The sequence below is a fragment of the Anomaloglossus baeobatrachus genome, chromosome 10 (assembly GCF_048569485.1).
Source record: "Anomaloglossus baeobatrachus isolate aAnoBae1 chromosome 10, aAnoBae1.hap1, whole genome shotgun sequence".
Lineage (NCBI taxonomy): Eukaryota > Metazoa > Chordata > Amphibia > Anura > Aromobatidae > Anomaloglossus > Anomaloglossus baeobatrachus.
Window position 1 is genome coordinate 198,641,146 of NC_134362.1, and position 12,345 is coordinate 198,653,490.

Here is a 12,345-nt window from a genome sequence, read left to right on the forward strand (position 1 = left end):
TATCATCCTACCCATCCTCTCCACAGTGCTGCACCGCCCTACATCTCCTCCTCATCTCTATCATCCTACCCATCCTCTCCACAGTGCTGCACCGCCCTACATCTCCTCCTCATTTCTATCATCCTACCCATCCTCTCCACAGTGTTGCACCGCCCTACATCTCCTCCTCATCTCTATCATCCTACCCATCCTCTCCACAGTGCTGCACCGCCCTACAACTCCTCCTCATCTCTATCACCCTACCCATCCTCTCAACAGTGCTGCACCGCCCTACATCTCCTCCTCATCTCTATCACTCTACCCATCCTCTCCACAGTGCTGCACCGCCCTACATCTCCTCCTCATCTCTATCACTCTACCCATCCTCTCCACAGTGCTGCACCGCCCTACATCTCCTCCTCATCTCTATCATCCTACCCATCCTCTCCACAGTGCTGTATCTCCCTACATCTCCTCCCTCATTTCTCTCTATCCCTATACATACATATATATATATATATACACAGTTAGGTCCAGAAATATTTGGACAGTGACACAAGTTTTGTTATTTTAGCTGTTTACAAAAACATGTTCAGAAATACAATTCTATATATAATATGGGCTGAAAGTGCACACTCCCAGCTGCAATATGAGAGTGTTCACATCCAAATCGGAGAAAGGGTTTAGGAATCATAGCTCTGTAATGCATAGCCTCCTCTTTTTCAAGGGACCAAAAGTAATTGGACAAGGGACTCTAAGGGCTGCAATTAACTCTGAAGGCGTCTCCCTCGTTAACCTGTAATCAATGAAGTAGTTAAAAGGTCTGGGGTTGATTACAGGTGTGTGGTTTTGCATTTGGAAGCTGTTGCTGTGACCAGACAACATGCGGTCTAAGGAACTCTCAATTGAGGTGAAGCAGAACATCCTGAGGCTGAAAAAAAAGAAAAAATCCATCAGAGAGAGAGCAGACATGCTTGGAGTAGCAAAATCAACAGTCGGGTACATTCTGAGAAAAAAGGAATTGACTGGTGAGCTTGGGAACTCAAAAAGGCCTGGGCGTCCACGGATGACAACAGTAAAGAGAAGACTCCATGAAAGTAAATACAAAGGGTTCACATCTAGATGCAAACCATTCATCAATTCCAAAAATAGACAGGCCAGAGTTAAATTTGCTGAAAAACACCTCATGAAGCCAGCTCAGTTCTGGAAAAGTATTCTATGGACAGATGAGACCAAGATCAACCTGTACCAGAATGATGGGAAGAAAAAAGTTTGGAGAAGAAAGGGAACGGCACATGATCCAAGGCACACCACATCCTCTGTAAAACATGGTGGAGGCAACGTGATGGCATGGGCATGCATGGCTTTCAATGGCACTGGGTCACTTGTGTTTATTGATGACATAACAGCAGACAAGAGTAGCCGGATGAATTCTGAAGTGTACCGGGATATACTTTCAGCTCAGATTCAGCCAAATGCCGCAAAGTTGATCGGACGGCGCTTCATAGTACAGATGGACAATGACCCCAAGCATACAGCCAAAGCTACCCAGGAGTTCATGAGTGCAAAAAAGTGGAACATTCTGCAATTGCCAAGTCAATCACCAGATCTTAACCCAATTGAGTATGCATTTCACTTGCTCAAATCCAGACATAAGACGAAAAGACCCACAAACAAGCAAGACCTGACGGCTGCGGCTGTAAAGGCCTGGCAAAGCATTAAGAAGGAGGAAACCCAGCGTTTGGTGATGTCCATGGGTTCCAGACTTAAGGCAGTGATTGCCTCCAAAGGATTCGCAACAAAATATTGAAAATAAAAATATTTTGTTTGGGTTTGGTTTATTTGTCCAATTACTTTTGACCTCCTAAAATGTGCAGTGTTTGTAAAGAAATGTGACAATTCCTACAATTTCTATCAGATATTTTTGTTCAAACCTTCAAATTAAACGTTACAATCTGCACTTGAATTCTGTTGTAGAGGTTTCATTTCATATCCAATGTGGTGGCATGCAGAGCCCAACTCGCGAAAATTGTGTCACTGTCCAAAGATTTCTGGACCTAACTGTATGTATATATATATATATATATATATATATATATATATATACTGTACCTATATATCCCTATATCTGACAGCAGCATTTAAGTGACGAGACTACAGGGAGCTGACGGGTTAATATGGCAGTCGGGGGTCCGCTTAAGTCCCCCATAATTGCCATCTTAGGCATTACTCCTAAAAATTGATTTTTCTGCATTGGCTATCGCATGATATAGATGATCAATCGCAGGTTCAAGTCCCCTACATGGACCACACAAAAATAAAGTAAAAATCTAAAAAAAATACAATCTCTTCGCCTTACATTGCCTTTAAAAACAAACACACCCGCTACTGTTGTGTCCAAAAAAGTCCGATCTCACAAAATAATTACAGAAAACGGCGCAAAGTACAAAAAAAAATAAAAAAAATAAAAAAATCGAAAAGCCAGAACTCCTATTCAACAAATAGCAACCAAAATGGTATAGATGAAAATGTCATGTCAGCACAAAAACAAACAACAAATTAAACACAAACAAAGCCTCGCCCGGCTGTATGGATGAAAAAAAAAAAAATAGTGTAAAAAAAAATAAATAAAAAAATTTCTCAGGCCTTGAAGCGGTTAATTCAACCATTTTAAACCAAGATTTATAGTGCTTTAATTTTTTTTATTCCTAGATGCGGTTTTATACCTATTCAGGATAGCGCATGACCGCATAGAGCACTGTGCACACAGCTGACAAGGGTGGAACATAGTTGACAGAGCTGCCGCTTTCTGATTGGCTGCACTCGCCGTCCATCACTCTTATCCCTTCCAATCAGCTTACAGCACAGTTCTCTATCTTAGTTGACCAATGACGAGCGCGGTTTCTTAGAGAAGGGCGGGGCCCGTGTCTGCAGGTCACATGACTGGAGGGAGACGCTGAGAGGAGACATCATGGTGAGTTTTGGGGTCTCTGACCCCCGATGCGTGTTGTGTACGGGCTTGGGGGGCTATGGCGGCTGCGGGGCGCTGTGCTGCTGCCTGCACGGGCTGTAGATACAGGGAAGGGCTAGGGGCAAGGCTGCTGGGCGGTGCTGGGCCTGGATTCCGGGTTTAGGGGTCCAGAATGGATACAGCTGTATGCAGGTGGGTGCAGGAAGTGAAATACGGATACAATGCGGATATGCACCAGCAGATATGGGGCTTTCTGCATATATATGCCCCCTGCACAGCAGTATACAGTGTATTGCACGCAGCTGCAGGGTTTTCTGGCTGCAGTTATTGCAGTCACATGTTTCAGGTAATTACACACAAGTTATTAACTAATTACATTAATTAAAACGGCTCAATATATTTCACATCCCCCCTCTGGAGTGAATGGTAGTGTCACTCCCCTGTTGTATCATTATGGGCTGTAGAAATGGAATATACCAAAGTTCCACATTTTAGGGGTTGATGCGTTTTATGGCGATCCAAAACTACAACCCCCAGCATTGGCTCTCTGGACACGGTGGGGGGAGTCATTTTGCAATCATTGGTATAGGCTTATTGATTTTCACATATTGCACAATTTTGATGACCTAGGACTCACAATTTCTCTTAAAGGGATTGTCCACTACTTGGTTAACGTGATGTCTCACAGCAAAAAAATACAATCTGCCCTCACGTGCTGCAGTGCGGCTACTCCAGGGATGGCGACGCTGCTGTTACTGGCAGGTGACGATACATTGCTATATTGGCTGCAGCGCTCACGTGACAATGTATCGTCACCTGCCAGTAACAGCAGCGCCACCATCCCTGGAGCAGCCCCGGTGCAGGACGTGACCTCTGTAGATTTTACCAATTCACCAGCACTTATTGTGATGGGCAGCAGCCTTTCAGTAACCATTGATTGGCTGCAGCACTCACATAATGTAATATCACCTGCCAGGAACAGCAGCGCTGATATTCCTGGAGCAGCCCCGATGCAGGATGTGATCTCTGCAGATTTTACCATTTCACCAGTGCTTATGGTTGTACTGTGATTAGCTGCAGCCTTTGAGTAACTGCCGATTGGCTGCAGCGCTCACATAGCATAATGTAATATCACCTGTTCTGACATCCCTGGAGCAGCCCCGGTGCAGGATGAGACCTCTGCAGATTTTACCATTTCACCAGCGCTTATGGTTGTACTGTGATTAGCTGCAGCCTTTGAGTAACTGCCGATTGGCTGCAGCGCTCACATAATGTAATATCACCTGTTCTGACATCCCTGGAGCAGCCCCGGTGCAGGATGAGACCTCTGCAGATTTTACCATTTCACCAGCACTTATGGTTGTACTGTGATTAGCTGCAGCCTTTGAGTAACTGCCGATTGGCTGCAGCGCTCACATAATGTAATATCACCTGTTTTGACATCCCTGAAGCAGCCCCGGTGCATAACGTGACCTTTGCAGATCTTACCATTTCACCAGCGCTTTCGGCCGTACTGTGATGAGCAGCAGCCTCCTTTGGGTAATTGCTGATTGGGTGCAGCGCTCACGTGACAATTACCCAAAGGAGGCTGCTGCTCATCATAGTACGGCCGAAAGCGCTGGTGAAATGGTAAGATCTGCAAAGGTCACGTTATGCACCGGGGCTGCTTCAGGGATGTCAAAACAGGTGATATTACATTATGTGAGCGCTGCAGCCAATCGGCAGTTACTCAAAGGCTGCAGCTAATCACAGTACAACCATAAGCGCTGGTGAAATGGTAAAATCTGCAGAGATCACATCCTGCATCGGGGCTGCTCCAGGAATATCAGCGCTGCTGTTCCTGGCAGGTGATATTGCATTATGTGAGCGCTGCAGCCAATCAATGGTCACTGAAAGGCTGCTGCCCATCACAATAAGTGCTGGTGAATTGGTAAAATCTACAGAGGTCATGTCCTGCACCGGGGCTGCTCCAGGGATGGTGGCGCTGCTGTTACTGGCAGGTGGCGATACATTATGTTATGTGAGTGCTGCAGCCAATCAATGGTTACTGAAAGGCTGCTGCCAGTCACAATAAGCGCTGGTGAATTGGTAAAATCTGCAGTGGTCATGTCCTGCATCGGGGCTGCTCCAGGGATGTCAGCACTGCTATTCCTGGCAAATATTACATTGTCATGTGATCGCTACAGCCAATCAGTGGTTACTGAAAGGCTGCTGCCCATCACAATAAGCGCTGGTGAATTGGTAAAATCTGCAGCTCTAACATCTCTTGAATGGCACTGATGCAGGAGGGGTGTTTAGGTTTTTTTTTCTTGACTCGGAAAGGGGTTATTCAGGTGGTGGTCAACCCCCTTTAAGGCCGCCTCCTCTTTTTGTGATTGTCATAAAATTCAAATACTTTATAATTTATTTTTTTTTAATAATTCTTCCTCATTGTTTTCTTTCCAGATCTTTTCATGTTCAGGGCTGGTTTTTGACTTTTTGTTTGGAAACCGTCAGTAGGTTGGTTCCACATACTGTCGGACACGTGAGCTCACGGCTGAGATTTAAAGGGATTGTTTAAGATTTAAATAGTAAATGCCCCAAGTGCAGATATGGTACAAAGGGAATCTGATACCAGGTTTTGTCTAATCTGAGCACTGCATAATGTAGGGGCAGAGACCCTGATTCCAACAAGGTGCCACTTATTGGGTTGCTTGCTATAGTTTTTATATGATCATTGTTTTATCAGCAGGAGATTATCACTAGAGGACTAGTAAATTTACTGCCTTCCCATTCCCCTCACTGATTGGCACCTTTCTGCCTATGCAGTGTAAGAAAGCTGCCATCAGTGGTATGGGCGAGTTATATAGAGCGCAGCATTCAGAGAACAGCAGCAGATAAAACAGGGATTTTATCAAAACTACAGCAAGCAGCCCAGGAAGTAATACATAGCTGGAATCTGGGTCTCTACCCCTATATTATTCAGGGGTAGCAAAAACCTGCTGACAGGTTCCCTTTTTGTAGGAACTTTTCATGTTCTTCAATGGGTAAAATAGCCATGTGTGATTTACTCAATAATAAAAAAAAATACTCCTCAGTCTCAAGAACAGAGATTATTAATTTCATAGTTTGCCAAATGTGCAAAGTGCTTACAAGCTCTTTATTATAGAGCCTGTAAGCGCAGCTCTGAAGTTCACCGGATTGCTGGAGAGTGCTGTTAGATCCTGGTCTGCTCTCCTTCAAAGCAGCGGAGGCTGAACATGCACGGTGCTTACAAGCTCTTTATTATAGAGCCTGCAAGTGCTGCGTTGAAGTAGATCACATTGCTGGAGTGCAATGTTAGCTCCTTTTCCTGGTCAGCTCTGCTGTCTCTGGGCTCTTTTGATGCAGCGGAGGCCGATCATGTGCAGTGCTTACAAGCTCTTTATTATAGAGCCTGTAAGCGCTACTCTGAAGTTGACTGGATTGCTGGAGTGCGCTGTTGGTTCCTGTTCCCTAACAGCTCTGGTGTCCCTTTGCTGCATTGGAGGCCAAACATGCACAGTGCTTACAAGCTCTTTATTATAGAGCCTGTAAGCATAGCTCTGAATTTGACCGGATTGCTGAAGAACACTTAGATCTTGGCCTGCTCTGGTGTCCTTGCTCTCCTTCAAAGTAGGGGAGGCTGAACATTCACAGTGCTTACAAGCTCTTTATCATATAGCCTGCAAGTGCTGTGGTGAAGTAGATCACATTGCAGGAGTGCGATGTTGGCGCCCGTCCCTGGTCAGCTCTGGTGTCCCTTCGCTCCTTTGATGCATTGGAGGCCAAACATGTGCAGTGCTTACAAGCTCTTTATTATAGAGCCTGTAAGCGCTACTCTGAAGTTGACTGGATTGTTGGAGCGCGCTGTTAGCTTCCGATCCCAGCCAGCTTTGTTGTCCCTGTTCTCTTTTGATGCAGCGGGGACCGATCATGCTCAATGCTTATAAGCTCTTTCTTTTAGAGCCTGTAAGCGCTGCTCTAAAGTTGACCAGATTGTTGGAGCGTGCTGTTAGCTCCTGTTCCCAGCCAGCACCGGTGTCCCTGGACTCCTTAGATGCAGCAGAGGCAATGCTGCATCAGTAGGTGCACAGTTTGGGCTAGGAGCACGACAATGCTGCTGGCCCAAGCTGTTAGTCATCAGGAGTGCACGTCCTTTGGAAAGCAGGAACTAAGAAGGTGGAGGAACGTGTACGCCTGAAGAGATAATCACTCATCCATTGGTTCCTCTGATGCTCCAGCGGTCCTTAACAATAATCCTGCAGTGATCGTTCACTTCATGCACTGGACAGCTGCAGACAATCACTGGCCTCAGCAGTCAGATCCTGAACAACCAGTGTCACAGCTGAGACTGAAAATCTTGCAGCAGATCTAGAACCTTTTACATTAGCGGCGGCACTGATCCAAATATTCATATCTGCACATATTAGTGTCAGCATGATGCATGGGATTCTGGGAAATGGAATGCTCACGCTGCAAAAAATATCCACAGCGGAATTTTGAATTTTAAATTTGAACTGAGTTCCGCGTCAGTTAGATCTGCAATTTCTCATTTTGCAATTTAAAGGGGGAAATTTATGGCTTTTTTTTGCACTGTGATCAGCAATGAAGATCGTTTAATGGAGCGCACCCTTTCATTTCCACCCTGCAGATTTGTGAAAAGCGTATTTAGGTTGTTTCAGGTGAAGGGGAGAGTTGAAGAATTTTCTGCAAAAAATCAGCAAATGATTAGATTTTTATAATTTGCACATATGTGGCAAAAATAACAGAGGAATGAGAAAAACAGTCTGAGGACGTGTGTCAGTGCCTGTCGGGGGGGAAAAAGTCCCATTGCTGGTTGACGAAGGTCTGCAGAGGGGCCGGCTCCTGTCCATGGTATAGGGTCGTTCTTACTCAATGAGCCAATATCCTTACAAAAACCGTCCTCTTCTGATCCGGTCACTTATTAATTATCCATAGAAGTCACCTGACTGCGTCAATACTCAACTACATATAGTGACTCTAGTGCGGTTTTGAATCTAGTTTTGTCACAAAGCTGCATGTAAAGAATTTATGCCAGGAAAGTCAATGAGAATTTTGAAGTTTTGTTTACATGTTGCTTTTTCCCATTCCAGACTTGCAGCAAAAAATAAATTGTAGCTTGTCAATTGTTTCAGCATTGTTACTAACATTTTTTCCCTGTATTACACTCCAGAGCTGCACTCACTGTTCTGCTGGTGCAGTCACTGTGTACATACATTACATTATTGATCCTGAGTTACCTCCTATATTACACTCCAGAGCTGCACTCACTATTCTGCTGGTGCAGTCACTGTGTACATACATTACATTATTGATCCTGAGTTACCTCCTATATTATACTCCAGAGCTGCACTCACTATTCTGCTGGTGCAGTCACTGTGTACATACATTACATTATTGATCCTGAGTTACCTCCTATATTACACTCCAGAGCTGCACTCACTATTCTGCTGGTGCAGTCACTGTGTACATACATTACATTATTGATCCTGAGTTACCTCCTATATTATACTCCAGAGCTGCACTCACTATTCTGCTGGTGCAGTCACTGTGTACATACATTACATTACTGATCCTGAGTTATATCCAGTATTCTACTCCAGAGCTGCACTCACTATTCTGCTGCTGCAGTCACCGTGTACATACATTACATTACTGATCCTGAGTTACCTCCTGTATTATACTCTAGAGCTGCACTCACTATTCTGCTGGTGCAGTCACTGTGTACATACATTACATTATTGATCCTGAGTTACCTCCTATATTACACTCCAGAGCTGCACTCACTATTCTGCTGGTGCAGTCACTGTGTACATACATTACATTATTGATCCTGAGTTACCTCCTATATTATACTCCAGAGCTGCACTCACTATTCTGCTGGTGCAGTCACTGTGTACATACATTACATTACTGATCCTGAGTTATATCCAGTATTCTACTCCAGAGCTGCACTCACTATTCTGCTGGTGCAGTCACTGTGTACATACATTACATTACTGATCCTGAGTTACATCCTGTATTATACTCCAGGGCTGCACTCACTATTCTGCTGGTGCAGTCACTGTGTACATACATTACATTGGTAATCCTGAGTTACATCCTGTATTATACTCCAGGGCTGCACTCACTATTCTGCTGGTGCAATCACTGTGTACATACATTACTGATCCTGAGTTATATCCTGTATAATACTCCAGAGCTGCACTCACTATTCTGCTGTGGAGTCACACTGTCTGGCTTTGTGCTGTTTTGGCGATTTGCAGTTTCGCAGTCCCTCTGTGTTGCTGTAGGTTCAGTAATTATCCAGCTCCCGGTCGTCCCTCCCCCATTTCTCGCGGTCACTTTGGTACAGTTTCCACCTTGTGCTCCGTTTTATTGTTTTGTGTATTTTTTGCTTCCCCTCCCCCACATCGGGTTTGTCATGCCGTCTGCAGAATAATCCTGCTACAATTTAGTTGTCACAGATGACAGGCCGCACACACGTCTATAATGAGTAATGGTCCGTAATTACCCAAACCCCAGAAATATTTGGTTGTTTTGCATATTTCTAACAATCGCTATCCCCTCTGTGCGGCGGGGGCGGCCATCGCGGGGGGAGACGATTAGTCCGCCTGCCAGCCTTTGTAATATACAGTATATATATTAAGTTTTATGGCACAAAAATGCGTGAAATTTTAGTTTTAGTTACTTTTTGAGCTCCGATCTGGAGGAATATGGATCCTCGGGAAACGTCGTGCCCAGCACAGGTCTGGATGAGATTATTCACCTGGTCATTTTATGGCTGTGAATTTTTACGGATTGGTTACCCATCCCTAAGATCGCACCATGGCGGGATCATTCTACTCTTAGCACTGTAATATAATTATTATTATTATTTTTAATTTATTTTTGTATTTTATTTTTTTTCCCCCCAGCCGACCACACAGCAGTCCCCGCAGGACGAGCAGGAAAAACTTCTGGATGAAGCCGTGCAAGCCGTGAAGGTGCAGTCATTCCAGATGAAGAGATGTCTGGTGAGTGATGGATACAATGTGCGACCGTGGATGAGAGAGGAGCACAGATGAGTGGCGATACCCACGCTGATCACCACACTGCCCCCTATGGACGGTCTGTGAGGCCTCCAGGCCACCGTCCAACAAAGCAAAACCATCGGAGCCCAATGTCCTGTGTTACAGTTTAATATTTACATGTAACATTTGTTAACATTATTGCAACTGTTAAAACTCTGCATCCGACCAATGGTCTGTTATATACCCTCTGTAGAGAGGCTGAATACAGGCAATTTTAAATGATGGGATGCTTCATGTTTTTTATTTACTTTGTGCTTTTATACTCCAGAGCTGCACTCATTATTCTGCTGGTGCAGTCACTGTGTAGATACATTACTTTACTGATCCTGAGTGACCTCATGTATTATACTCCACAGCTGCACTCACTATTCTGTTGGTGCAGTCACTGTGTACATACATTACATTACTGATCCTGAGCTACCTCCTGTATTATACTCCAGAGCTGCACTCACTATTATGCTGGTGCAGTCACTGTGTACATACATTACATTACTGATCCTGAGCTACCTCCTGTATTATACTCCAGAGCTGCACTCACTATTCTGCTGCTGCAGTCACCGTGTACATACATTACATTACTGATCCTGAGTTACCTCCTGTATTATACTCTAGAGCTGCACTCACTATTCTGCTGGTGCAGTCACTGTGTACATACATTACATTACTGATCCTGAGTTACCTCCTGTATTATACTCTAGAGCTGCACTCACTATTCTGTTGGTGCAGTCACTGTGTACATACATTACATTACTGATCCTGAGCTACCTCCTGTATTATACTCCAGAGCTGCACTCACTATTCTGCTGCTTCAGTCACCGTGTACATACATTACATTACTGATCCTGAGTTACCTCCTGTATTATACTCTAGAGCTGCACTCACTATTCTGCTGGTGCAGTCACTGTGTACATACATTACATTACTGATCCTGAGTTACCTCCTGTATTATACTCCAGAGCTGCACTCACTATTCTGCTGGTGCAGTCACTGTGTACATACATTACATTACTGATCCTGAGTTACCTCCTGTATTATACTCCAGAGCTGCACTCACTATTCTGCTGGTGCAGTCACTGTGTACACACATTACTGGTCCTGAGTTATATCCTGTATCATACTCCAGAGCTGCGCTCGCAGTGCTGCTGTCACTTCTCTGAGCAGAGTTTTTCCGCAGTGAAGCACTGATATTATTTCTGTAGATTTCCTTTAATGTTCTCTTCTTTGGGGTCTTCACATTTTATAACCTCTTCAGCAGTACGGTATATACGGTATATATGTGCCGCAGGCGGTCCCGGCCTCTGTGAAGCTGTATCTGACGCCGTGCGGCTCGGCTGCCATTCCTTCCATCCCTCCATTAATCTGATGCATTTTGTATATTAATTATAATTAATGGGACGCGTTCTCCAGATTTATTATTGTGCTGTCATAAACCGCTTTGCATATGAATGATTGGGCGCTTGCGGGGGCACATAATTATATTTTCGGGATTGCAGAATAGGCACCTTCATTGGCAAATGCACTGGACCTTTTGCAACGTGAAGTAAAGCAATGTCCTGCCTATTTGTTTTAATAGTGTGCAATGAATTAGATCCAAAAACATGCTGGAATTCATGCCTGTCTTATCAATCCTCATCTGCCTAATTTCCCATGGGACAGCGCTGAAAATTACTCTCCTAATCAATGTAAATCGCTGTGCGGGCGTGTGGGCTGCCAGGATGAAATTACCCAGCAGTGATCAGCCCGACCTGTCACATCCCCAATACTGCCGAGTACTCCACTATTGTGTCTACAAGGATTTAACTGCTGAAATACTTCCCGGTGTGTTAGAATATAACCAGTATAATACTGCCCCTATGTACAAGAATATAACTACTATAATACTGCCCCTATGTACAAGAATATAACTGCTATAATACTGCCCCTATGTACAAGAATATAACTACTATAATACTGCTCCTATGTACAAGAATATAACTACTATAATACTGCCGCTATGTACAAGAATATAACTACAATACTGCCCCTATGTACAAGAATATAACTACTATAATACTGCCCCTATGTACAAGAATATAACTACTATAATACTGCCCCTATGTACAAGAATATAACTACTATAATACTGCTCCTATGTACAAGAATGTAACTACTATAATACTGCCGCTATGTACAAGAATATAACTACAATACTGCCCCTATGTACAAGAATATAACTACTATAATATGCACCCTATGTACAAGAATATAACTACTATAATACTGCCCCTATGTACAAGAATATAACTACTATAATACTGCCCC

The 12,345-nt window shown here is 44.0% G+C and overlaps 1 protein-coding gene across 1 annotated transcript in view; it reads left to right on the forward strand.

Annotated features, from left to right (window-relative positions):
- The first annotated feature begins 2,890 nt into the window (after positions 1–2,890).
- Positions 2,891–12,345, forward strand: part of VPS35 (VPS35 retromer complex component) — a 41,830-nt gene continuing 32,375 nt past the window's right edge. The window contains exons 1-2 of the mRNA XM_075326132.1: positions 2,891–2,953; positions 9,889–9,987. Coding sequence (XP_075182247.1) covers positions 2,951–2,953; positions 9,889–9,987 — 102 coding nt within the window. The 5' untranslated portion in view covers positions 2,891–2,950. The remainder of the gene's footprint in view (positions 2,954–9,888; positions 9,988–12,345) is intronic.